The sequence below is a fragment of the Strongylocentrotus purpuratus genome, unplaced genomic scaffold, assembly GCF_000002235.5.
Source record: "Strongylocentrotus purpuratus isolate Spur 01 unplaced genomic scaffold, Spur_5.0 spur5_scaffold_14, whole genome shotgun sequence".
In the NCBI taxonomy this organism is placed as follows: Eukaryota; Metazoa; Echinodermata; class Echinoidea; order Camarodonta; family Strongylocentrotidae; genus Strongylocentrotus; species Strongylocentrotus purpuratus.
In genome coordinates this window covers 17,120,300-17,147,281 of record NW_022145599.1, presented here as the reverse complement: position 1 = coordinate 17,147,281, position 26,982 = coordinate 17,120,300, and the positions used below count along the sequence as shown (strand labels likewise).

The window sequence follows — 26,982 nt, the reverse complement described above, 5'->3', positions numbered from 1 at the left end:
AAGAAGAAGCTACTCTTATTACCATGGGAGTTCTTGACGAAGATGACATCGTCGTCAGCGGTATCTCAGGACGTCTTCCAGAGTCGGACAACTTGGAGGAGTTCTGGGAACATCTCATGAACAAGGATAACCTGGTGACCATTGACGACAGAAGATGGGAACCAGGTAATTGGACAACAATTTTCATCTGGGTTTAAAGCCCCACTGCACTACTTGTAGCTACTTGCTCCCTCTATTTAGAAAACAATGCCTAAGCGGTGCATGTTGGTCCCCTATGATCCTCTTTTTCTTATGTTAATTGAGAGCTGAAGTGAAGAGATAACCACCTGTCAGTTACCATGCTGGGTGGTCTAATCCCTCCTGGCTAAACCAGTACAGACAGGCTTTAAATCTTCTTGAGGGAACTGTTCTTGCTGAGATTTGTTGGAGCTCCTCTTTTTCTGTCAGATGATCTCAAACTACTCCAGTTTGATCTTATACAAAATACATGATACATGTAAGAGTGAATTTAGCAGTCAGGAATCTCAACAGACACTTTAAAGTTCATTATAAACCTTTCCTCAAAAAAGAATCTGTGAGAATCTTCAAGCTCTAATTTTTCAAATAAAATTTGAAAGTTATACAAAATAAAGAATAAATTTCAGACTGTACTCTGTAGACCCTTGGATGCTGGATTTTAATATCAGTAAAATGAAAATTGTAATCTGATGTGCGTTAAAAGAAAACAAATTGACCAAATGATTTTGTGGTTACCATTGAAAGCAGGTTTATACATAATTTGTTAAACAGGATATCTCCAAGGTATATATTCAAAACGGGAGATAATAGCTATAGCAGTTAGATATCTTAGCCGAGGTCACTGGTGCACCAATTATGAGAGACAGAGCACAGGAACATTCCATTTCCAAACCATTGTCACTTCTCTTTTGATTTTCCTGGTACAAATAACCAAAACTTGAATAGAAAGTTGTGGATTATTATACGCCTTGATCCCCATCTCAACAGTCTGAGACGTTCATTTTATGAGAACATCATTTAATACGCCCTTTAATAGGTCTGTTTGGGTTGCCACCTCGCAACGGGAAGCTGAAGGATCTGTCCCGCTTCGATGCCACCTTCTTCGGAGTACACGCCAAGCAGGCCAACACCATGGATCCTCAGCTTAGGATCCTACTGGAGGTGGCCTATGAGGCCATTGTGGATGGAGGTAGGTAACCTGCTTTAAAGGTATAGACCAATTTTGGAAACACCCCCCTCTCAAAAAATAAAATGGAAGCTCTTATTACCAATCATGTGAAAGAATATGTTTTGACTGATTATGATACGGGATGATACAAATTTTGCCGGAAAACCGCCTACTAATTAATATATTTGGTATATTATTATATCTATTTGGACCTGATAGATATCACGTAGTCCCATATACATCTTTCTGTGTACAGTGCTTGTAACTTTACCAAGACTGGGCCAAATTTCTTATCATTTTGATGAATCCAGAACCTGGCAGTATACACACCAATTATATGCTAGATGATCAACCTTTTCTGATTGATTCCACAACGTTTCTTTCACAATGCAATCGTATGACCAGAACTGGTCTATGCCTTTAACCCTTTTCTCTTATTGAATGCGTCACTCAATGAAAGCAGGCTAAAGAACTAGCGAATAAACTATCTAATGTCAAACTGCAAGACCAATTCTTTGTTTTCTTATATTACTTGGCATTAGATATATCCCATGAGATCTGGCTCTGTTTCATAAAACTTCCTATCAATAACAATATAAGAAATGCTGATATTCTATGACAAACTTCCTCTCAGCCAATCAAATGCAATGATTTCAGTAGCTTATAACAATTATTTACAGTTTAATTACAGTTATTGATAACAAGTTTTATGGAACAGGGCCCTGATTTCTTAATTGTACCCCTATTGTGAATTGCTGGCTATTCTATTGTTACCAAATAGATCATGCACTAGCTTAAATCTTTTGTAGGGTTAGGATTAGGGTTAGTAAGTTTAGCTAGCTTAACTAGCTTAAACTAGCTTACCTTAAGCTTTTGTAGGATTAGGGTTAGTTTAAATCTTTTAGCTAGCTTAACTAGCTTAAACTGGCTTACCTAAATCTTTTGTAGGTTTACCATGCATGGCACTCAAGTGGTTCAGAATCGGGTTCAAATTCCTGTAAACCATTCACATGTATGGGCCAAGGTAATTGACCAAGTGGAGCAAATACTTTGTTATTATTATTATCATAATTATTTATTCTGCAAAACAAAGTGTATACAAAAGAATTACATAGAGGAACAATCATACAAAACCAAGAATGAAAATCATTCAAAAAAACTCATTGTGATTCCCATGAGCATTTACAAGATGCCAGGAATGGGGCAGGCAAACTAAATCACCGAAAAAAGTGAAGGTCCCCCATTTCGATTTTTAACAATAGTTTAACAATAGTTCTTGCAAGTCCTTTGCTTGAAGTCATCGAGCCGTAAATGGTTGATAATTGGCACAAGTGGTTGAAGGCTGATGGTATAAATAACTTAGATATAGGATTTGTCGTAGAAATGAGTGATTCTGAATATATAATTGTTTTAGTGTTGATTAACAGAATTTATATTTATTTTTGGAAAAAAATATATAGGTATTGACCCGCAGTCTATACGTGGGACAAAGACTGGTGTCTACATCGGTTGCAGTGTAGCAGATGCAGCTGAGGCTTTCGGCAGTGATGCAGAAGCTCTGGTGGGCTACAGCGTGACTGGAACTAACCGAGCCATGCTGGCAAACAGAATGTCCTACTCCTTTGATTTCAGAGGTATCAATTTACAGACATCCGGACGTAGTTTAATGTCAGTTATTTTATCTGGGGCGTGCAAGTCCAGTGTACTTGGTCATTTTGTGTCCCTTACCTTACCACGTATCACAAAGTAACGATTGTAACCAAATTTAGTATAACATTATCATTTTCCTTGATATTTAGTCTGATCCAAAGTATAATATCATTGGATATATTGACTTATTTTAACGTAGTATGAAACAAATTGCTTGGACTTGCCCATGAGCAAAATCTATCTTTGAATGCCATTGAAGTCTAGTTGGATAGTAAAGTATGTGTAGCCTTCTGAGCTACTCTTCACAGATCTGCATAAATCAGTGTGAGAAGATGCTCCCCTTCTGACCGATTGTTTCCAACTACTAACTGTAGACACTTGCCAGTTCATCAGGGTTTCGTGGCCCTGCACAAGGCCATCCAAGACATACAATATAGGTATCTGCATATCTGAATCCCTTGAGAAGACTGTACAAATGTATTTATAAAGAGGAACCTAGCTGTTCTTATATATTTGCATGTCATTGTTGCATTACTCTGTCAGGTCCAAGCTACTCCGTAGACACTGCCTGCTCATCAGGATTTATGGCCCTGCACAACGCCATCCAAGACATGCGAAGAGGGGACTGCGATGCAGCCATTGTAGGAGGTAGCAACCTTCTGATGAAGCCTCATAGCTCCCTGCAGTTTCTCAGGCTTGGTGTTCTATCACCAGATGGACAATCAAAATCATTTGACAGTTCTGGTGAGTGATAGTTTTCTTCATGAGTGATCATATTTTTTAAACCAAACTTCGTGCTCAAAATATCTGTCCTATGTAGCTTTTGTACTGTATTTGCAGTTGGTTAAAGTTCTGCATTTCCACAAAAATATATGTTTGTAAATGATGAGAAGACGAAGCAGTATTTCAACCCATTTTTAAAGAATCAAAAGCTACCGATTGTGTACTGGAGGAATATGCAGTAGTGAAAGCCATTAGAAAAATAAGAACGATAGTGATTTAACTAAAGGGGAGTAAATCCTAAATTCTCTGTCCTATGCGAGATATTTAAAGCCTATCATAAGTTGAATTTTATCCATCTTGCTCTCTACCATTAAAGCGCCAAATCATGTGATTTGTTAATTTGGACGTATTACCATGACAGTGATTATTGCATGATAATTATAATATTTCTCATCTCACAATTCATCACAGGCGATGGCTACTGTCGATCAGAGGGCATAGTGGCACTATACATCACCAGGAAATCAGTGTGTAAGAGAGCATATGGATCTCTGGTTCACTCAGGTACCAATACAGATGGTTACAAAGAGCAAGGTAAGTTGTATCATATTTTAAGACTAAGGTTTAGAAAACCTTTTGCAAACTTGGTTTACTGTCGTTTCTCAATTGAAAGAAATGTAAATACATATGCACTGTCTTAATCAGGTGTATACAGATTTTCATTGCAACATAATCTTTTCATTCAGAATGAAAGAGAGATAACCAAACATGATGAACTTATGATTTCATATTTCTGAATACCAGGATTGTATCTGTATACCCCCTTGTAATGTATCTTTATATCTAGGCATTTTGGACAATGCAACGTTTTGTTGTTTCTCAATCATGTATATGATGTTTGCAAACCTTTGGACATCACTGAAATTATATAGAGAACAGGTTGAGTGGGCAGTATATTACTTACAAGGCAAAGGTAATAATAATAATATAATATTCCATTTTTATATAACGCTCAATAAATCGATCCAACGATGTGCCTAAGCGCTTTACAGATATATTATCAATACAGATAATATATAAATTTAATCACGTTCTCATTTTTGTAGGAGTGACCTACCCCTCAGGAGAGATCCAACAGAGTCTCCTTCGGCAGTTGTACAGTGAGGCACAGATCAACATTGATGATGTGGAGTACTTTGAGGCTCATGGCACAGGAACCAAGGTTGGTGATCCTGAAGAGACCAATGGCATAGCTGCAGTCTTCTGTCAGGATCGTACTCCAGATAATCCACTCCTGATTGGCTCTGTCAAATCCAACATGGGCCACAGCGAGCCCACGTCCGGTCTAGCGGCCCTCGCCAAGGTCATGTGGGCATTCAACAAGGGAGTCATCCCACCTAACATCCACTTCAATGAACCAAACCCTGACATCACTGCTCTAGTGGATGGACGGATGAAGGTCGTTACCGAACCCACCCCCTACAACGGAGGCTACGTAGGCGTCAGCTCCTTTGGGTTTGGCGGATCCAATGTCCACCTCATAGTGAAACCCTTTGAGAAGTCAACCAAAGTAGAAACCACAGGATCGTCTCCGCGCCTGGTCCTCTGCGCTTCTCGCACTGAAGAAGGTGTTCAAGAACAGATCAGCCATCTTGAGAAGAACAAGGAAAGTGTGGAGCTGCAGAGTCTGTATGACCAGATTGCCAATGCACCACTCAATGGTATGCCCTACAGGGGTTACACACTGGTTGGGTCAGAGCAAAGTTCAGAGGTCAAGCAAGTGTCTCCACCAGAGAGAAGACCAATATGGTGAGGATAGTTCTATGTGTCACTCATTTATACTCATCGGCATGCTTACTTTAATTCCTCAAATTGTGGGGGGCATATGTGTAAGGACAACAATATCTGCACCTTTTTGTTCTAGTACAAAAAATATTCTGCTTATGTACCATTTACCACAATTGTGGTAATGTTAACTTGGACATTAAAGCGTAGCCATTGTTACAATAATGTACCCTTTTGTCTTTACATTTCCACCTGGAAGGTATGTGTTTTCAGGCATGGGCTCCCAGTGGGCTGGTATGGGCAAGGATCTGATGGTACTAAAGCCCTTCAGAGACACCATCGACTACCTTCATGATGTCCTCAAGAAGGAAGATGATTCCATGAACCTCAAAGGCATCCTTCTGGAAGGGAGGGAAGAACTTCTGCAGTCTACCATCAACTCCTTCTCAGCCATTGCTAGCATCCATGTAAGATTTGATTGAAATCATATTAAAGTTGCTCAAGCTTGGGTATATAGAGGGCAGCACACTGAGCCAACAGGTATTGCGCTCCCGTGCGTACTAGTGTCCCTAATATGCGTATGTCCGTACAGGAGCGTAAAACCTGTTGGCTCAGTGTTCGCCAAGTTGCCTACTTCACGTACGACTTTATACCGACGCACGAACATCTTTAAGAAATTTGCTTTTTTTTTTCATTGAAAGTAAAAAATATTCAACTAATCAATAGACAATACTTTATGTACATGCACATTGTAAGTTACTTTCAAAAATTTATCATCACCACCTAAAGTTCTATAACTTCTCTTTGTAATCTTTGCTACAGCATGATAAAATACGAAATCCTTTACCTTTAACAACTTAATTATTGAACTGAGTGTCTTATGATATTCAAAAGTGTTAGGTCCAGGATGGAGGTTTAGAAGTCAAGTAGTTTAAAAAATTGACCGTGGTGCGATTGTAATCGGAGCAAGTGTGCAAAACTTGTCTAGGTTCCATCACCAACATTTCTTTATCTTTTCAGGTTGCCTTGGTCAATTGCCTGAAGGCAGTTGGAGTTGAACCTGATGGCATGATTGGTCATTCCGTTGGTGAGCTTGGGTGTGGCTATGCGGACGATAGTCTGTCAGCCGAGGAGACTGTCCTGGCTGCTTACTGGAGAGGGCGCTGTGTGATGGAGGCCGAGCTTCCTCCCGGAGCAATGGCTGCTGTTGGTAAATATCGGTCATCTCTTCTACTTATGCCCTTGTCACAACAAGACCAGTACCTAGGGGGTGTTTCTCAAAGCCTTTTTTCAATGACAAATGACAAAAATCAATGACAAATCTGCTGATAACCAATCAGAACCAAGGATTTCAGTAGCTTATAACAAAAACTGTCATTTGTCACTAATGACAAGTTTTGTGAAACACCCCCCAAACGGGGGAACAGACCGCACATGACCTCTCACAGCCAAGAAAGAGGTTGGTGTGGAGTCAGTTGGGCAATGTGACTGAGGTAGACCCGACATTTACTCCTGCGACAATCGCTCTGGGCTTTGTTTTGTCAAAGGTATAGAGTTAGGGTAAGGGTTTTGGGGTTAGGTATTGTGTTAAGTCCATGGTTGAAGTTCAGAATTTGATTGGTGCTGGAAATTGATGTGGAGCAGTTGCCACAGGAGGAGCAAGTGTCGTACAACTATGACTGAAGTATTAGGTAGTGGAGAGGCGAATTTAAAATGACTGATAAAGGGCAAGTCACAGTAAGACTAAAACAGCCATTATTTGACAGAAGATTTCTTATCCTCGTGGACAATTCACAGTTTTGTAATTCATTTGATACGCACAAATTGTTCTATGAATTTGAGTGGTGCATAGAATAGAGGGAGAACGAATTTTCTTACAAAGATCTGAGAAAATGTGTATATTCCTACTTTCACCAAAAAAAACCCCCAGCAATATTAATGATATCCACATCTCATAAATGGAAAGCAAAGAAGGAAATTTTACACATTGAAATGGCTTTGTGATGTATGAAATACCCCTCCCCCTAGACTTTTATGTAACTCAAAGTTACAATGGGATCCATTTGGACAAAATTCAACTTATTTGGTTTAATTAATCCATCTGTTCACAGGCCTAACTTGGGAAGAGACAAAACAGAGGGTTCCACCAGGGGTGGTTCCAGCCTGTCACAATGCCGAGGACACTGTCACCATATCGGGGGACCAAGAGTCGGTGGAGAAGTTTGTTGCAGAACTGCAGGAAGAAGGTGTCTTTGCACGATCTGTCAACAGTGCCAACGTGGCCTTCCACTCGCCTCACATGGCGCAGATAGCACCCATGTTACTTGAAGCCCTGGAAAGGGTAAGTTCTAAGTGCATACTAAAAAGATTTCTTGCCAGCAATTGGGCAACAATTTTGAACTGATGAAAAAGGTTATAGTGTAAAAGCCAAAATGTAATTTAAAAATCACCTCTTTCAAATGAAAGTGGTTAGATTGGACCATTACAATACATATGATAGATCACATAAACAAGATCTTTTTTCAGATTTAAGGACACTGATCGTTTCCTTTGTTTCTATGGCAATAAATCTCGCATCTCCAACAATTTGAGCTTTTGTATATTGTTGAACGTTAAAGAAAAATGATCAGTTCTGTGACTACAGACATAATTATAACAGTGGATTTTTCTCGATAATTCCCAAATAGAGTTTCATAAATATTGTGATGCTCAATTTCCATTTCTTGGTAGGTGATCACTAACCATCGCCCTGCCTCCAGCCGCTGGGTCAGCACCTCCATGACCTCTGCCTCCGATGACATTTGCCCTCCGCCCTCTGACATGTCACTGGCTGCCTACCAGGTCAACAACCTGGTCAGTCCAGTCCTCTTCAGAGAAGGCCTGACCAAGATTCCAGACAATGCTGTTACTATAGAGATTGCTCCTCATTGTCTCCTGCAGGTGAGAATGACCTTTCACCTTTGACCTTTAGAAAGTCTCATGTCTTTAATAAGCGTCACCATGGAGCTAGTAGCATATCAGAGCATTAAAATGCAATTTAGATAATGATCTAGATATATCTATGTTGCCCTTAGTACAAATAGTTTATTCTCTAAATTTCTGCCTGAGGTATGTACTGCATGGTATTTGCTTCTTTTAATTGCTTTCAAAGGGGATAACATTCACAATACAGATCATCTATTTCTTGTTTTAATGGCAAAACAAACTAATTTCTTTTTCTCGTAAGATAAATTTGAAATCATGCTTGACATCACATATGACAATATTCCTTTTCCTATCCAAAGGCCATCTTGAAGAGAACTCTACATAGTAAGGTTGAGTTCCTCAGCCTCATGAACCGCAAGAAACCAGACAACCTTGGCTTCTTCCTCACCAACCTCGGCAAGCTCTACGCCAGTGGCATCGATGTCAATCTTGAGAGCCTGTACCCAGCGGTGGACTTTCCCGTATCTGTGAGCACGCCCCCTATCGCTCCCGCCATCAGATGGGACCACTCGCAAGAATGGGATATCCCAACAGTGGACGATTTCTTGAAGCAAGGCGGTAGCAGCCCAACCGTTACAAAATTTATCATTGGTGAGCATTGAAGGAGGAGTAGTAGGGGTAGAAGGAGGACTCTGTGGATGAGTAGCTTAAAAAGTGTGATTTTTGAAAGTGGAATTGATCTTGGGGAGAATGAATTACTTCATACAATACGGGATAGAGAGTTGTGGCATTCCATGGTTGCCAACGTCTCAGGACATGGCACTTAAAGAAGAAGAAAGAAGACGAAGAGCATTGACACTTGTCTGGAGTTCTACCTTATGAAAAGCTATAAGACGTAACATTGATTTAAGACCCAAGACAATGAAAGATGACATTGAAGAGGAAAAACAGAACTCTTTAATTACAATGCCTGGTCATTTTTTGTTTTGTTGTTGATAGTAGCTCTTGCAAGTCAAACAGGATACTGGAAGCTTCATTAATGTGTCAAGGGGTAGGTTTCTTTAGATAGTCAGATGCGCCTCACAGCCAAACCAACATTATGATGGCAAAATAGCATGGTCATAATCTTTCTTAGTTTGAGAAGGGGATTGAGTTAGAGTTTCACATCAAATATTCTATTGCCCTTTGACTAATTCAAGGCATGTTATCTACCTATAGTGTGCAGTATGTTCTCCTTGTCATTGATTGTAGTATAAAGCAAACGTATCAAGAGTTACAAGATTCTTTTATTTTTCTTTATTTCTCCCAAAGATGTATCCCCAGAGTCAGAGGACTGCTTCATCAAGGATCACTGCATCGATGGTCGAGTCCTGTACCCTGCCACTGGCTATCTGTGCCTTGCTTGGCGTGCATTGGCCAGGATGAAGAACATTATGCCCAATCAGATGCCGGTTGAGTTCAAAGATGTCGCCATACACCAAGCGACGATTGTACCCAAGACAGGTATGCATCTTGCTGTTGCCTTTTAAAGATCATGCACTTTCTGTCTGCCCTTGTTAGATTTGCTGTAACTTCCAGTGTTGAGAGATCACCTGAACGAACTGCATGCAATTGAAAAGATAGACTGTGCAGCCAACCGGGCACCCTGACAGGTTCAGAATAATTTGTTGACTGCCTGCAAGATGGCCATTACCGACATCGACAATGTAGATCTTGTAGCCTTCTTGCGGGAAGCCAATGAACTGTTTTTTTTAAAGAAATCTTTCCCATGAAGCTTCCTAACATTAAGTGACCTTGCTATCTCTCTCAATCAAGTAGCTATATGTGAAGGTTCATTCCACAGTCAAATCGAAAAGACTGACAACAGACCGATCCCAATAATTACATTACACAGAATGGGGAAAGATCGGTTTAGAGTCAGCTTGGCAGTGTGACTGAGGGTGACTTCTTATACCAGCGTTTGTAAAGTATAACTACAAAATATGAAGACTGGGTGGAGAATCGTTCAAAATATGCAAGTATGACTTGGTCTCAGTTTTCTCTCCTTGCCTGTAAACTGACTCGGGCGAAACCGTCAAGAAGGTATCCCTAGGTTCTTTAGAGAGAAGCATACATGTATATGAATGAACCAGTGAGTAGTCTTTTGAGCAATTTTGTCACACACAAAAAATATGTTAGAGTTTGCAGTGTGAATCAGTTTGGAATATCGTTGGTTATGAATCATTGGTTTTTCAGGCACCATCGAATTGGAGGTTCGCATTTCCCCTGGCTCCAACTCATTTGAGGTTGGTGATGGAGACCAACTGGCTGTATCGGGCAAGATCTTTGTCCCAGACACTCCGCTTGCAGAGAGAACTCCTGCAGGAGGAGACTCTTCCAAAGCTGAAGCCATCATCCTGGAGAAAGGCGATGTTTACAAGGAGCTGAGACTGAGAGGGTACGAGTATGGTCCAGACTTCCAGGGCATCGTCAGGGTCAAGGATGATGGTGAGTGTGCAGTACCAAGTTTCAGTTTCAGTTGACCTCACCATTTCCTCAAAATATGAGTGCAGTTAAATTTATAATTCAATTTTTGTCTTTCTCAAATTACTGTTAAGATTTGTTTAAAACAAATGTAACTATGTTTTGTATACATTTTACATTGTATTTGTTATTATGTATTGTATTTTGTTGGAAATGAAAAACAAAAAACAAAATGAAATGAACTGAAGAAGCGTTCTCGTAGACCAGTGGAGTAGCTACCGGGGCAGGGTGTATGTAACCTCAACAAAAGGCAACAAAAATAAACATGCAAACAAACAGGGTTTGAGATGATTAAAATGAAATTTCACCACCTGGCAGCAAACTTAAATCCTTGATGCCATCCATTGGTGAATATTTTGTCTTTTTTACCCATGAATTCTGCACTAAACACGACAGAAAAATATTATTTTTGTCATAACACTTTGCCATTCCTGAAATTCTTTGGAAGGTGTTCAAGATATTGATATATACATGAAATTAAGAGTCGGTATTACGATATGAACTATAATAAAGTAGAACATGCAACTGTTTAAATTACTTTGATATCGCATGTTTTCTGCAGGAAGCGAAGGAACACTGGCTTGGTCTGGTAACTGGGTGAGTTTCACGGACACCATGCTCCAAGTCACCATCCTCAACAGACAGAGAGGTGTCCGCTGCCTCCGCCTACCAACCCGCATCAGACGTATCGCCATCAATCCTGCCCTCGTTGATGTGGAGGTGGATGGAATGCAAGGTATAGTCTTTCAATTGCAGTTGTTTATATGTGACTTAAGAAGCCAGTAAATCTGTTGCTGTCAACATTTGTCTATACTCTTCCTTTTCTTTTTCTCTATAAAAAGGAGCTTGAAAACCAAAGCAGGGAAGTAAGAAAGAAGAGATATTATACTTTGCTTGATTCAAAGCTCTTCTTTTCTTTAATTTTGCTGTCATCATGGGAAGAAAGATAAGTCAATGAGATGGAGATGAATGCAGTTCAAAGAAAAAAAATAACTACTAAGCCAATCTTATCATAAAACATACTGATCAATTTTTTTCATTTCCATCTTTTTTTCTTCAACCAGAGATGAAGGTCACTGTGGACCCATTCACCGACACCTGTATGGCAGGAGGAGTGGAGATCTCTGGTCTCCACGCAACAGTGGCTCCAAAGAGACATGCTCAGCATGCACCACTGCTTGTAGAGGACTTCAGCTTTGTGCCCTACAACGAAAGCAACCTGCAGTCCAAAGACCGTGTCCTCAAAGACTATAGCAATGTCTGTGCTGGGTATGCACAAAGAGTCCTGGAAGACTTGAGGAAAAAGTTTCTGGGGGCTGGGATTGAGTTCCCGTTCAGGAATGTTGAACAGAAGGTTGGACGCGTCTTTAATGAGAGCGAGCTGAAGCCATTCTTGGAGAAGCCCGAGTTTGGCTACCTGAACGCATTGAAGAAGATTGGAGAGCTTGAGCCAAAGGAAGGTATTTCAAACGACATCCGGGAGATTCTTGAAGAAGGTTGCAAGGATGATGTTCTGTTGCGAGGGCTTGTTCAGGGGAGACACTTCAAGAACGCTCTAGACATTGTTTTGGAGAACACAAGGGCTCTGAAGATGAAACTGCTCGAGGTTGGTGCCCTTTCAGGCCAGCTCTACCCCAGGGCCATTTCTTGCCTGCACTCACAACCCACAACCGAGCTTGACTATTCTATCGCTGAAGTTGACAAAGAGAAGCTTGAGGGAGCCTCTGAAGAGCTTGAGGCGATGCACATCAAGACCCACATCTGGGACATTACAACCACTCCCACAAATGGACTAACTGGAGCTGATCTGATCCTTGTAGAAGGATTGACCAGACTGACCTCCAATCTGAATGAGGCATTGTCCAACTTCCACTCGGCCATCAAGGATGGAGGCTTTGTTCTACTTCATGACATCACCAGCAGTCAATCACCAGCTGGTATCAACATCCTGCCTTTTGACCTTCGCACTGTCGCATCTGAGCAGACCTATACCACTGCCCTTAAGGCTTGTGGCTTTGAGGTCATCTCGGTCAAGAGCAGTGGAGTCTTGACCACTCTGTTCCTATGTCGCAAGACGAGCACCAGCAACACCAGAGACACATCACCATTCATAATGAACATTGATGAGGAAAGCTACTCATGGGTGACTGGGCTACAGGAGAAGATGTTAGAATACGAGGAAAAGCCTTCAGGAGAAAACATCTGGTTGCTCTCGGACAGAGCCTCTCACAGTGGTATTGTGGGATTGACAAACTGCCTGAAACAAGAACAGGGAGGAGAAAGAATAAGGTGATTCATTGTTTTACAAAAAAGCAAATGAAATATCAATTACAATGTTCAGATGAATATCATTGGAATAGGATTTACTGTATGTTCTAATTCTTAACAATGATATACTTTTTAAAAAAAAAGGGTTAAAAACTATCTTTACCTCTCTATCTGTCACTGTTTATTCTGCCCATTTATTACTTTTGTAATATTCTAGCATGTGATATATACTTTCCATTCCAAGTTGAGTGTATCTATGCAACATTTTCTTTGATGCATAAATTAAGTCGAGTAGATGCAGGTACTGATGGCACAATCACCAAGCAATATATCTGTAGATTTGTTTAAACCATAACCCAAGTTTTTGAATGTTTTTTTCAATGCACAGATGTATCTTCAATGCAAACCCAGAGGCTTCAACCATTGACTTCAGTCAATTGAATGGACACATGGGCAAAATCCTCAAGCAAGACTTGGTTATGAATGTATACAAGAATGGAGAGATGGGATCATACAGGCACTACGTGTTAGAGACATGTAAGCTTGTTAGCTTCTTTTGGTTGTACAAAATAGGTTAACGAAAGGTTTAAACAAATTTTCCACAGCATTTGTTTTGTCTCCTTAAGGCTGTGCTAATATGTAAAGTTCAGTCTTGTAGTCAAGATATGGGGTCTAGACCAGGAGGGATGTTTTTCTTACATTAATTTAGCATTTGGATTTAAGAACGAGACCAAGACAGAAACATTAAGAACCTAGTCTTGCTATGTCACTGTTTGGATTACTTGTACAAAATCAAAGAAATATTGTTTTGTTGATCCCGGGGACCAAACAGAAGACATGACCAATCAACCTTTCATCAAAACAATTCTTTTAAGTAGAAGATACAGCTTCAGATCAAACTTATAGGTTCAAAACATTTGTTTTTTTAATAGTTTTGATAGTTGCCCTTAAGAATCATCCTCATCTGTCTCTCATTTTTCTCTATCCATTCTCCGCATTGCCCTTCAATTTGCATAATAACAACAAGAGAGTATCTAATCCATCTCTTTCTCCAGCTCCCGATGACTCCAGGGTAGAAACCAGCCACGCCTATGTCAACACCTTGACACGAGGTGACCTTTCAACCCTGAGATGGGTGGCCTCACCCATGACCTACATGACCCCGGAACAGCTTGGCCAGGATGTATCCGTGTGCAGCGTGTACTATGCATCTCTGAACTTCAGAGATATTATGCTTGCCACCGGGAAGCTGCCTCCGGATGCACTGCCAGGTACATACTGAAGGATTTTAAAACCCTTGACAAGTGCTTTTGCCTTTATAGACCAAGGTCCAATTGTCTAGTTCCCTGAAATTTTTGTATGAATCTCCCAAAGATTCTGATTAAAGTCATTTATTCTAGTTGCCTGATTTCATAAACCACCACCAACAACAAGAACAACACGAGAAAAACAACTTTCTGTTTTGATCATAATGCTTTCCTCGGGGAACAAAGTTGGGAAGTGATGACGTATTTGAACATACACTGGGTAATGTACCTAGTGTATGTCACCTGCATCTCACCAAAGCTACGTGTAGATAATTGTGAAACCTCTGTGGTGTAAATTCATGAAATCGTATGCCCATGATATTTCAGAACCTTTTTTTCCATGCTTTTGAATTTCCCCTTTCACTGCTTTTGCTATGCTCCAGAATTCAGAATCTGAAGTTCAGGAAGAAGTTGATAACAATTAATTTGTCAATGTTTTTATTGTTGCTCCTATGTATATACAGCTGAGCTTGCCCAGAAGGAGTGCATCCTAGGCCTGGAGTTCTCAGGTCGCCTTGGCAACGGGAGACGGGTGATGGGACTGGTGCAGAGCGATGGTCTAGCGACCTCGGTAGCCGCAGAAAACCATCTCCTCTTCGACATCCCTGATGCTTGGTCCCTCGAACAGGCGGCGACTGTCCCTGTTGTCTACTGCACAGCTTACTATGCCCTGGTCGTACGAGGGCAACTGAGAAAAGGAGAGACTGTCTTGATTCACTCTGGGTCTGGCGGGGTGGGGCAAGCCGCCATCGGTATCGCCCTGAGCTATGGATGCAGAGTCTTCACAACATGTGGTATGTCCTATGTTAATAGCATGTTATGACTCTTGACTTAATCAGAGTTTGTGAAATGCCCAAAGAAAAGCATTTTTATATGCTACAATATCATTTTCTATTGGATGTCCAAAGGACTTGGAATTGTGACGGTTTCAAGAAACTAGTCACTGATAAAATTTAACTCCTTATTTGACAGAGGTTCTTTGTACATTATATGTTTAGGCAAAGAGATCTTGACCATTCACAACCTCAGCTGCCTTTTATTTGAATTTCACTTTTCATTATCAATTATATGCAAAATATGCCACCCGCTATTTCTCAGGATTTGGAAAGCAACGCATCGGATTTTAATTGAATCACGTCAGAATTATAGCTCTTTTGTTAACTCAAACGATTTAAATTTCTACCTAATCTTCAGGAACCAAGGAAAAGAGAGACTTCTTGAAAAAACGCTTCCCTCAACTGACCGAGGACAGCTTTGCCAACTCCCGAGATCTCACCTTTGAACCTCACATCATGAAAGCAACTAATGGCAGAGGTAAGATCACATCGAGGGTTCAGTGACACAAAGACGTAACTCCAAAATTTGCCAAAATCAGTGTTTGATATCAAAATGTTCAGAAAAAATGTGGTCTTTCCAGGAAACACAAAGACTTATAATAAACTCCACCCAACACCCCATTGAAGTCAATGGCTAGTGAAACATAAGACTTACTCGTTAAGGCCGAAGTGCTCAGTGACACATAAACCACATAACCATACTGTCATATCAGTCTCACCATTTTCTCAAGGGAATGCATGTGGCTGGTAGGAGAAGAAATCCAGACATGGTTTTGTTAGGTAGTTGTTACAGATTTGACATTACATACAGACCAAGAATTCAGTTCAGTTCAGTTCAGTTTATTTTATTTTTGCACGGCACCAACTTCAGCCAAAGGCTGTTCTTCTGTTGGTCTGTGCGCAATATAAAAATTACATGTAGAATTATAAGATAACACATATTAACATAACATATGAAATATTAAAAAAACAATATTAAAAAAACAAAAATAAAAAACAAAAGGATCATCCGGACAGAGGTGTGATAGTTAATTGGTTAAGCACTTAACAGCTAGGATATATATGTAAATTTTCTGGGTTCAAGTCTCCATATTGGACTAATGTCACTTGGCAGGGCAAAACATCTACTTTTGCCATTCTCCTCCCAGGTGTAGCTCGTGGGAAATTGGTAGGAAACAATACCTTTAATACCTTGTTAACTGAAATTGGTATTCTAGCCATTATAAGGCGATTACCATGCTTTGAGCACCTTGTAGTGTTGATATAAGAGCTATACAAGACGACAGTAGCCTCAATCACTACCGCCCCATATCTAATCTACCATTTCTTGGAAAAGTGATTGAACGTGTCGTCTGTAAGCAACTAATGTCATACCTTGATGGAAACTCTCTTCTGGCGTCTAGGCAGTCTGCCTACAGGCAGTATCACAGTGTGGAAACAGCCCTAGTAAGAGTCCAAAATGATCTTCTCCAAACTTTGGATAGCAGAAATGAAGCAATCCTTGTCTTATTGGACCTTACCTCCGCATTTGATACGGTCGACCATCATATTCTTCTAACTGGGCTGAAAGAAAGATTTGGTATCACAGGCATTGCTGCTGACTGGTTAGCGTCATATCTTTCCAATCGGCAACAGCGAGTGTTGGTTGATCAAGCAACATCTGATCCAATTAGTCTTCGATGGGGCGTCCCCCAAGGATCAGTAATTGGCCCGTTGCTATTTGTATGCTATACAACTCCAGTTCAACAGATAATTCATGCACATGGCCTGTCCTGCATGATGTATGCAGATGACACACAGCTGTACATCTCTATGAACTCCGATGACAGAAATCGAGCAATCAGAAAGCTTGATGTGTGTCTTAAGGAGGTTCGAACGTGGATGGGAGGTAACCATCTCTTTTTAAATGACAACAAGACGGAAGTATTACATGTATCATCTCACATGAAGAGCAACCAGGAACTGCCACCTTTCTGCTTTGGAGAAATCAAGCCCGCTGAAGCTGTCCGGGACCTAGGGGTAGTCATCGACAAACATCTATCTCTTCGTCGCCACATAAATTTGGTGTGTCGCAGAGCTTCGTTCGCCTTAAGAAGAATTGGTGGTATTCGCCATCTCCTTAACCAGAAGACAACAGAAATACTGATCCATGCGTTTGTCACATCACTGCTGGACAACTGTAACAGTCTTCTCTTCGGCGTTCCGGACAAAGACATTTCCAAACTCCAACGAATTCAGAACTCTGCCGCCCGTCTTGTATCTATGTCAAGTAAATACAATCACATCACTCCCATCTTAAAGGAGCTCCATTGGTTACCTATTCCCGCACGCATCCACTACAAAGTTATCCTGCTCACATTTAAAGCAATCCATGGCCTTGCTCCTACTTACCTATCCGAGTTGATAGCCCAATATCTACCAACCAGATCACTCAGATCTGCCTCGCAAAATCTGCTAGTAATAAATAGAAGCCGAACCAAAACTTTCGGTGACAGGTCATTTGAATGTGCTGCACCAACCCTTTGGAACTCTCTTCCTAGCACTCTACGTGCTCAATCAGACAAAGACATGTTCCAGAAAGAGCTCAAGACATATTTGTTTAACATTTCCTTTTAATTTTGTACTGGTTCCAAAGGGTTGGTGCAGCACATACCATCTTTGTAATCATATTTATATTGTTGTATAATTATAATCATTTTCAAATATTACATGTATCACCTTTAATAGAAGCTATTTTCGATTTGTCTAATGTATAATGTATGCCTACTTGTAAGTTTTGATTATAATTATATGTAATTATTTCTATATATGTCTTTATTTCTATTGTCTTCTACATTTGTAAAGCGCATTGGTATTACCTTCGGTAATTAAATGCGCTATATAAGAGCTAACTATTATTATTATTATTATTATTATCTCTAATACAATCAAACCTGCCATAGTGACCACCTGTATAGAAAGACCACCTGTCTACAAGACCACATTCTTTGTTTCCTTTGTAAATAGTTTCTCATTGAAACATGTATTAAAGGAACCTGTACATAAAGACCACCTGTCTATAAAGATGACTTTTCTTGTCTCCCTTGAGTGGTATTTATAGACAGGTTTCACTGTACTAGTATTTTCTTAATCATGTATCGCACTTGGGTTAAAATATATTATTTTTTCTCTCTTATTAATCGCAGGAGTTGATGTGGTCCTGAATTCACTGGCAGCTGAGAAGTTGGAAGCTAGTCTGAGGCTACTGGCCATGCATGGACGGTTCCTGGAGATTGGAAAGTACGATCTGTCACAGAATACTGGACTAGGTAAGCTAGATGCATTCCCAATTGCTGAGAGATCCATTATTGCTAAAAGATTTCCGATTTTTTAAGGAGAATATTTCTTTTTGATAATAATAATTGGATTTATATAATGCCTTTTCCGAAGCATACAAGGCGCTGTCTCTTAGACTATTAACAATTTAAGAAGAGCTGCACAGGTATGTTTTTTTTAGTTGTTTTTGAAGAAATATATATATTTATATGTGGAAATTGTAGGTACATTGTACGTATATTTAAATCATGTTTTTGACCAATAATGTTATCTGTCTCGTGTAGAAGGGCTGAGGAAGAAGGGCGTTGACTTGATGTTAGAACGTTGGAGTTAATGCACATCCGGTTTTTTAGTCGATGATGAAGATAATTAAATATATACAGGAAACGCATCTACAATCTGCTTTCAATTAAATATAGATATATAATTTGATCTCATTTAAACATGTGATGAAGTGCTTGTTATAAATATTTATGTATGATGTTATCCATGATTTTGTATCTGAATAAAGATTTATTTCAAAAAACAAAAACAAAAACAAAAACAAATTTAATGAAGTGTATTAATCAGGATTGATTCTCTGAACACATTTCCTCTTTCAGGCATGGCTCTGTTCTTGAAGAACACCTCCTTCCACGGTGTCCACCTTGACCGACTGATGGACGCTGGCAATCCAGACTGGCCAACCGTGGCTCAGCTCATGAAGGATGGGATCGCATCGGGAGAAGTGCGCCCTCTCAATGCCACCACATTCCAGCGAGATGACGTGGAGACAGCATTCCGGTTCATGGCTCAAGGAAAGCATATTGGAAAGGTCCTCATACAAGTAAGCACAAATTTGCTCTTCCTTAGTTTGCAGAGTGTTTTTTTCTGTGGAACTGGTGGGCATGTTCAACCTGAAGATGTAATTTTGTAAATAATCGTTTTATTTTTTATTTTTATTTATTTTTTATTTTTTATATTTTGGGTGGGGGGGGGGGGGGGGTTAGGGGGATTATTTTTCATTTTCAAATGTTTTATTCAAATGTCTGGACTGTATTCCTTTCCCTCTAAAAATGAATTTTAAACAATTAGCAGCAATTAAAGAAATGTTTAATTTTTTCCTCTAAATTGAAAAGCAATTAAGAAAAAATTAAAAAAAATGGATTTACTTAATGTATGAAGAATGTTCTTGTTGGTAAAATATTGCAATATGATTTGACAACTACTGGAAGTACAATAGAAACAACACATATTCTTGATTATACCTTGATAATCGGAAGCATTTAGTTAATTTAGAAGTGATCACTTCTATTTTCAATGAGGATGTCACTTCAAGGTAATTTCTGTACATACCATGTTATTATCAAACATCTAAAGTTATAAAACTGTAAATGTTGATGTATATGGAATGAATAAACATCTAATCAATCCAAAATCAAAACAACAACTCAAAACACATAGAGAAAAGAGAGAAAATCAGATTGATTCATGGTTTAAAAATATTACTTTGCGCAGGTCAGAACAGAGGAGAAGGAAAAGATGGTCGCACCCATCCCTCAAAAGTTCTCTGCTGTTACCAAGAACAACTGCCATCCTCTCAAAGTGTACATCGTCACCGGTGGCCTGGGAGGCTTTGGCCTAGAGCTTGCTCAGTGGCTCATAGACAGAGGTGAGATATGATGCCGGTTCAAGCTGGGGGGTGTTTCACAAAGATCCTAAGTTGAACTTAGCTCTAAGTTGGACTTAACAGTAATGGGAAGCCGTTAGCATCTTTTGAAAATGTTTTTAAAAAGTCATTAAAAGGCATTAAATGTTGATTCAAATCTTTCATATTTTATATTTTAAAGGAGATTTCATGTTTTTGATGTGGAATTTATGAAAAGTCTAAAATACTTGAATTTTGGCTTTTGAATATATTTTATTTTAAGGCTTCAAATGGCTCTCCATAATTCTTTAGTCCGACTTAGAATTAAGTACGACTTAGGATCTTATGATCCTCCCGGTGTTTTAATGCCAGTCCAAAACAGGGATTGTAGATTTGTTGACTTGGTGGGTTTCCATGCCTATCTGGGTTACTGGAAAGGGTACATTCATTTCTGGCTTATCGTTGTACAATTGTGCATGATATTTTCCCTCTTACAGATGTCCTACTTTTTCTTAAAACAAGTCTCTAACTGCTTTGGATTTTCATTTAGTAAAAACCTGAGAATTTAATTGAACCATGGTTAGTAAACTATTTTTGTTAATGCGTTGTAAACTCATTAAAGACTAGAGTGTATTGTTTAATTTACTGGTATACCATTGAACTTATAATTTGTGGGAATCATAACACTTTAAAGCCCTACTGTACTACTTGTAGCTACTTGCTCCCTCTATAAAGAAAACAATGCCTAAGGGGTGCCCATTGGTCCCCCATGATCCTCTTTTTCTTATGTTAATTAAGAGCTGAATTGATCAGATAGCCACCTGTCAGGGACCAGCTGGGTGATCTAAAACCTCCTAGCCAAACTAGTACAGACGGGCTTTAGATGGAAATATCCCATTTACATCGATTAGAGAGACTTTAAAAAAAAGTTGTTAGTGAGATTCTGAAACATTAATTTCTTAACCCTCATGCCTTTTCTACAACAAGACCTACCTTTATACGGTGTAAATAAAATAAGCGGGGGGAACAAGAAATCATTGAGTTATGACATGTTGTTCCTATTTTTCCGTAACTCTTCAGGAGCAAGGAATCTCGTCCTGACCTCCCGGTCTGGAGTGAGGAACGGTTACCAAGCCCACCGCATCGCCTGCTGGCAGGAGCAAGGCATCAAGGTTCTCATTTCCAAGAGGGATGTCGGCCAGCTGAAGGAGGCGGAGCTACTGATCCGAGAAAGCCAGAAGATGGGAGCTGTCGGTGGTATCTTCAACTTGGCAATGGTTAGTTTACCTTTCATTTTTCAAAAGAAACCTTCTTTGACCATAAATGAAACACATTTCATTCCGAACGTAGTCGAAACAGTTAAAAGTGAGAGATTGTTTCTCTACCTTTTCACTGTAGACACAACCAAAGAATTTTTGAATGTGACACAATGTTGTGTTCATATCTTTCTGTCTGGCCCAAAAAACAAATGACAATGAATCTTTCATTCATTCATTGCCAAGTTCTTATCCCTCAAAGTTGAACAGTCAAAGCATCAGCTTGGCAAATATCATTGGAATTATGATACATGTAGCATTTTACATTAACATTGCCTTTTGGCAAAGCAGTTCGACTGTCTTATTTGTAATACAGTTTAGTAAAAGAGTGCAATTCTTTATTTTTTGCTAAATTTTCTCTCATTTCATATTAAATGAATAAAGGTATTGCGAGATGGAATTTTTGAGAACCAGACCCCAGAGACCTTCCAGCAATGCTGTGCCCCCAAGGTCAAAGGCACTGTGAACCTAGACCTTGTGACCCGACAACTGTGCGGTCAGGAGCTGGAATGGTTTGTCATGTTCTCCTCGGTCAGCTGTGGGCGTGGCAATGCTGGACAGACCAACTATGGCTTGGCTAACTCATCCATGGAGAGGGTGTGTGAAAAGAGAAAGGAGGACGGATTTCCAGGTAGGAATATTCACTCTTTCTAAGTTGGTTATAACAGTCTTTCACGCATTTCCACCATGTACATATATTGTCTGGCCCATATATGCAAGGAGATTTAACTTAGACCATGGCTTGAACCTGCACCAGGGAACTAAAGTAAACATAAATAAGCTTATATAGTCAAACCTGCTTCAGAGACCACCTGTCTACAAAGACTACCTGTCTACAAGGACCAAATTATTTGTTTCCCTTGAAAATGGTTTCTCATTGAAACATGTCTACAAAGGCCACTTTTTGTGTTTCCCTTGGGCGGTCGCTATAGACAGGTTTGACTGTATAAGTGTATTATTGCAACACATTAGACACGATGACGTCACTTTCACACTACACATTCAAAGGTTGGTACCATGGGTTAAGATAATTCTCCTTCTTGAATACAGACCTTTATGTTCTGGGACCATGATACTGTCTAGACTGATCTAGGTCAGAAGTCTGTTGAAAGGTTGACGAAGATGTAGGAGGCATTACATACTGTAGGCCCAAAAGCAGTGGAACCGAAGTCTAATTTCTGGTTGAGAATATTGTTGTCATATGCCCAGTACCATAACATTTTTTGAAAGTATAAGCCGATTGTTTTAAATAGTTTGAATTTATAATATTATTTTATTGACATTGCAAACTAATTTGAAGCAGATGTTATGTATGTTGCCAGTCGTTATGCTAATTACTGCTATTGATAGCTACTGATGTGTAAATTACATTTATGTTTCTTTTATTTTATAGGATTGGCCATCCAATGGGGCGTAATTGGTGATGTCGGTGTTGTCGTGGATACCATGGGTGGTAACGATACTGTGATCGGTGGATGCATATCTCAAAGAATGCCTTCCTGTCTCGCTACCCTGGACTGCTTCTTGTCACAATCTAGCCCTGTCGTGTCCTCCATCGTCCCTGCAGAGCGAGTGGACGCTACTAGCAACCAGGGCACCAAGGCCAGGCTGACAGACTCCGTAGCTCATATCCTTGGATTGAGTGACCCTGGCAGTGTCAGCCAGGATGCCACACTGTCCGATCTTGGTCTAGATTCCTTGATGGGTGTCGAGGTCAAACAGACCCTGGAGAGGGATTACAGCATTCAGATGGGAATGAAGGAGCTGCGGCAGCTCACCATGCGCAAGCTGGCTGATCTTGACTCTGGCAGCGATGGATCCGCCGCTGGAACGGACGCCACTGATGCTGCTGCGGTTGCGGCAGATGGAGACGAAGGGAAACAGTTTGCAAAGGCCTTCAGCAACTCACCATCAATGCTGTCTGCTTCCACCAAGGACACTGTCATCAAGATGAATGACATCTCCAACGAGAAGCTCTCGCCAGTGTTTCTCCTGCACCCTATCGAGGGCTCACTCTCTGTGTATGACGAGTTCGCCCAGCAGATACCTCTGCCCTGCTACGGAGTGCAGTACACACCTGCTGTTCTCAACAAGTTCGTTCCAGAGATGGCAGCGTACTATGTGCAGCAGATCAAGGAGATCCAGAGCCATGGTCCATATCGCTTTGTTGGTATGTCCTATGGTGCCTGCCTTGCTCTAGAGATGGCCTTCCTCCTGGAAGCTGCTGGCGAGGAGGTCACCCCTCTCATCTCACTGGATGGGGCACCTGCTTACCTGTCATGCCACACCGATTTCTTCCATAAGAAGTTTGCAGGAGCGAAGACTAAAGATGGAAAGGAACTCGGAAAGGATGCTGGTAAAGATGTCGGCAGCCTTTTGACTTTTGCCATGCAACACACACAAGCCAAATGGCAAGAGGTAGGTCTACAACAAATTCTAAATTGTACTTTTAAAAGACACCTTTGCACAGTTGTATATAAAGTTGCTATCTGGTATTGATTAAAAGCAATCTCAACAGTCTAATCTTAAGAAAAGAGAGTTGTAAGGTTGTGATAGCTTTGAAGACTTTTAATCAATCAAGATCAATCCAATCTCGACTGTTCACAACTTAAGATAGGACAATGGTCTAAGATCCTGTTTAGTAGATATTGTAATAGCATATTTTATGAAAGAAAATGAAAGGCTGAAAAATATATCATGTGCTCTAATTAATTATATCAAAGTATTTATTCTTTATTCAAGAATTGGTTAAATAGAGATTTGAATTATAATGATTTTTTTGTGATGTTAGTGACAGTGTTGGATGAGTTTCATATATGTATACTACCATTAGTGGACACTTCCTGATAAGGCTTTTGTAGCGTTATAAAAATGAGAGCTTTTCTCAAATCAGTGATTTAGATTGTATCATTATGAAGAAGAACAAAATCTTACAAGGATGTGATTCAAAATTAATGATTATGGGAAGAATGTGCTATTAACAAATGATGTCATTCCCTTCTTTCTTTCCCACTTCTATATTCTCCAGCTGAAAGAGCAGCTCATGGACCTCCAAAGCTACGACACTCAGTTTGAGTTTGTCACCTCCAAGATCCTTGAAGCCCAGCCCGATCTGAGCCGGGAGGACATCGTGTTCTCCATGGAGGGGTTTGTCCAACGTGTCAAGACCTGCCTGGGCTACAAGCCAGAGGGGAAACACAGGGGAGACATCGTCTTTGTGAAGGCGTCGCAGGGCTCTGAGATCATGTCCGTGTATGGACTGGACAAGGATTATGACCTCGGCAAGGTGAGAATGTCTGCCTCAAATTAGTGCCAAATACAGCACATTGTATTCAACTCTTATGAAAACTATTCCTGAACTATGACCTCTCGATTATAATTCCCCCCCCCCCCAAACAAAAAAAAACAAAAAAAAATTCCCCCTTTGGTAATGCTAATACCTTGGCAACTTCTATCTGAAAGGAACTCTTTAAAATCATGTACAAATAGTAGTAATATACCTAAATTCGTTTTCTTGTGGAAAAATGGAGGCGGGGATAGTCATCATGACCCCATTTAAACCACTTTCAGTATATCTGGGTTTTAACTTGTATGCAACATTTTCGAAGACAAGGACCTTTGATTTCCTTGAACCAGTTATTGTAAGGACAGAGTTGCTATATTAATTTTGAATATGCTGTCAAAGACTTTTGTGCTTAGTATGACCATCACCAAATTTCAGATTGGCCAAGTCACGGATTCAAACAAAGTTACATTCAATTAATTTCAATTCAACTTATTTCTCCACACGCCAAACATAAGAAAATAATACATACATACAATACAATAATAGTATACAAATAATGAATGGTTATGAGTTCAATAGTGCGAATATTTTCATGAGTTGAAAGATCAACATTCTATTCAACGAGGTGTCAGCCGAGTTGAATAGAATTAACGTTAATCTTTCACGAATGAAAATATTCGCACCATTGAACGAATGAAAAACATTCATTATTTGTTTTATACAACATCGAAGAAGATCTAATAACAGAACGTTAATCAACAAATTATGCTTTACTCCTTATATTAAAGATAAATAAAAGTTGGAGTCAAGCCTTCTCGATTACATTCAGATTGCCTTCGCATCAGATACACGTAGGGATACGCAGTCTGCATATAACCAAAAATGCATGACCGTGCAATATAACATCTATTGAATATCATGTGACCAACAATCCTCCAATCAAATGACAAGGATCCACGTAGGTGTTGTATAAAACATAATATGTATCTATAAAGCAACTCTATATCGAACAGTGTATGTGCTAAAGAGAAAAATCAGCAAGACGCTTTGCAATAATTCAATTTACCAATTACTTCGGTGACCTACACACAGATAGACTCATCACACAGTATGTTTAACAAGAATGTTATCCTTTCTCTTGCTTTCCTATCTGTAGTACTGCACAGGCAAGCTCCACATCGGTGTAGCAGAAGGGGAACATGGCACCATTCTGCAGGGACCCGGGCTCGTCACTATTGTACCTACAGTGAAGCAAGCCCTCAATATTAAATAATAAATTCCTGAAACCATGGCATTCCAACCAAAGAGCACATTTCATCAGCATTTTTCCTTTTATGTACATTTAATGTGACCATTTAGTGTGATCTTATTCCAACTACTGAGGATATAGATTTATATAAATATATTTAATTCTCAAAGGAATATTCTTGTTTTAATGAAATCATCAAGTAGTTTTGAAAGCAAAATGTCAAGTTTCTGTTAATTTATGTAAATGAAAGGATCTCTGTTTCCTGCTCTGACTTATGCTATTTTGCTGTTTTTTTCCTTTATTATGTCATATTTGCCATAATCCTTTTTCAAAGCAGATTTATATCGGAATAAAGGAAGCTGTATATATTGCTTATTTTAGAAGTAGAGATTTTCCTTGACTAAATATCCGATGAAATAATTTTATGCTCCATCCAGTTTTTATGTTAGTGCATTATTTGTACATGTTATTATAATTTTAAGGAGAAGGATTGCAATCGTTATTATGTATGACAAAATATTGAAGGTACCACTAAGGACTCTTCACTAGATTTGATTGTGTTATAGAAATTGAAATGTTACCTATCTGAAATTGTCTTGCATATTCCATTCTACAGGGTGATTTATTACATATCATGGCTGATAATTAAGATTAAAATAAAAATATCATTCCTGGTACTAAGTCAGAGAAAACTAACCATCTTGATATATGCATTATTGTATGTGAAATTTGTATTTTTATATGCTCACTTTTGTCACAAGTTACCTAAGCTATTAAAGTAAGTTTATTTGGTTTATAAATTTAATGTAGAAATGTCTCAATTTTCATAAGAGCTCTGAATTGTGAGTGGAAGCAAGTGATAACTTCATATTATTATTGTAAATGTGATGATGTTATTTAGAAGTATGAATTCAAGTAGGAAAATAACAAATGTTTGAAATCTTTTGTTTACTTTTAGTTCTTTTCATTCGTTTGTTTACATTTAG

General features: G+C 39.5%; 1 protein-coding gene across 1 annotated transcript; it reads left to right on the top strand.

The window, feature by feature from the left end:
• LOC105440011 (fatty acid synthase) lies at window positions 1-26,982 on the top strand. The gene is made up of 27 exons (XM_030984337.1): window positions 1-165; window positions 1,055-1,207; window positions 2,647-2,820; window positions 3,380-3,580; window positions 4,031-4,153; window positions 4,666-5,368; window positions 5,604-5,811; window positions 6,365-6,554; window positions 7,456-7,685; window positions 8,075-8,284; window positions 8,629-8,920; window positions 9,581-9,772; window positions 10,505-10,756; window positions 11,355-11,528; window positions 11,857-13,081; window positions 13,449-13,597; window positions 14,116-14,331; window positions 14,832-15,161; window positions 15,562-15,681; window positions 18,389-18,511; window positions 19,121-19,344; window positions 20,016-20,169; window positions 21,226-21,422; window positions 21,846-22,092; window positions 22,855-23,879; window positions 24,490-24,747; window positions 25,904-26,982. The coding sequence occupies exons 1-27, from the start codon at window positions 24-26 to the stop codon at window positions 26,018-26,020; spliced, it is 7,629 nt and encodes a 2,542-aa protein (XP_030840197.1). The 5' UTR covers window positions 1-23; the 3' UTR covers window positions 26,021-26,982.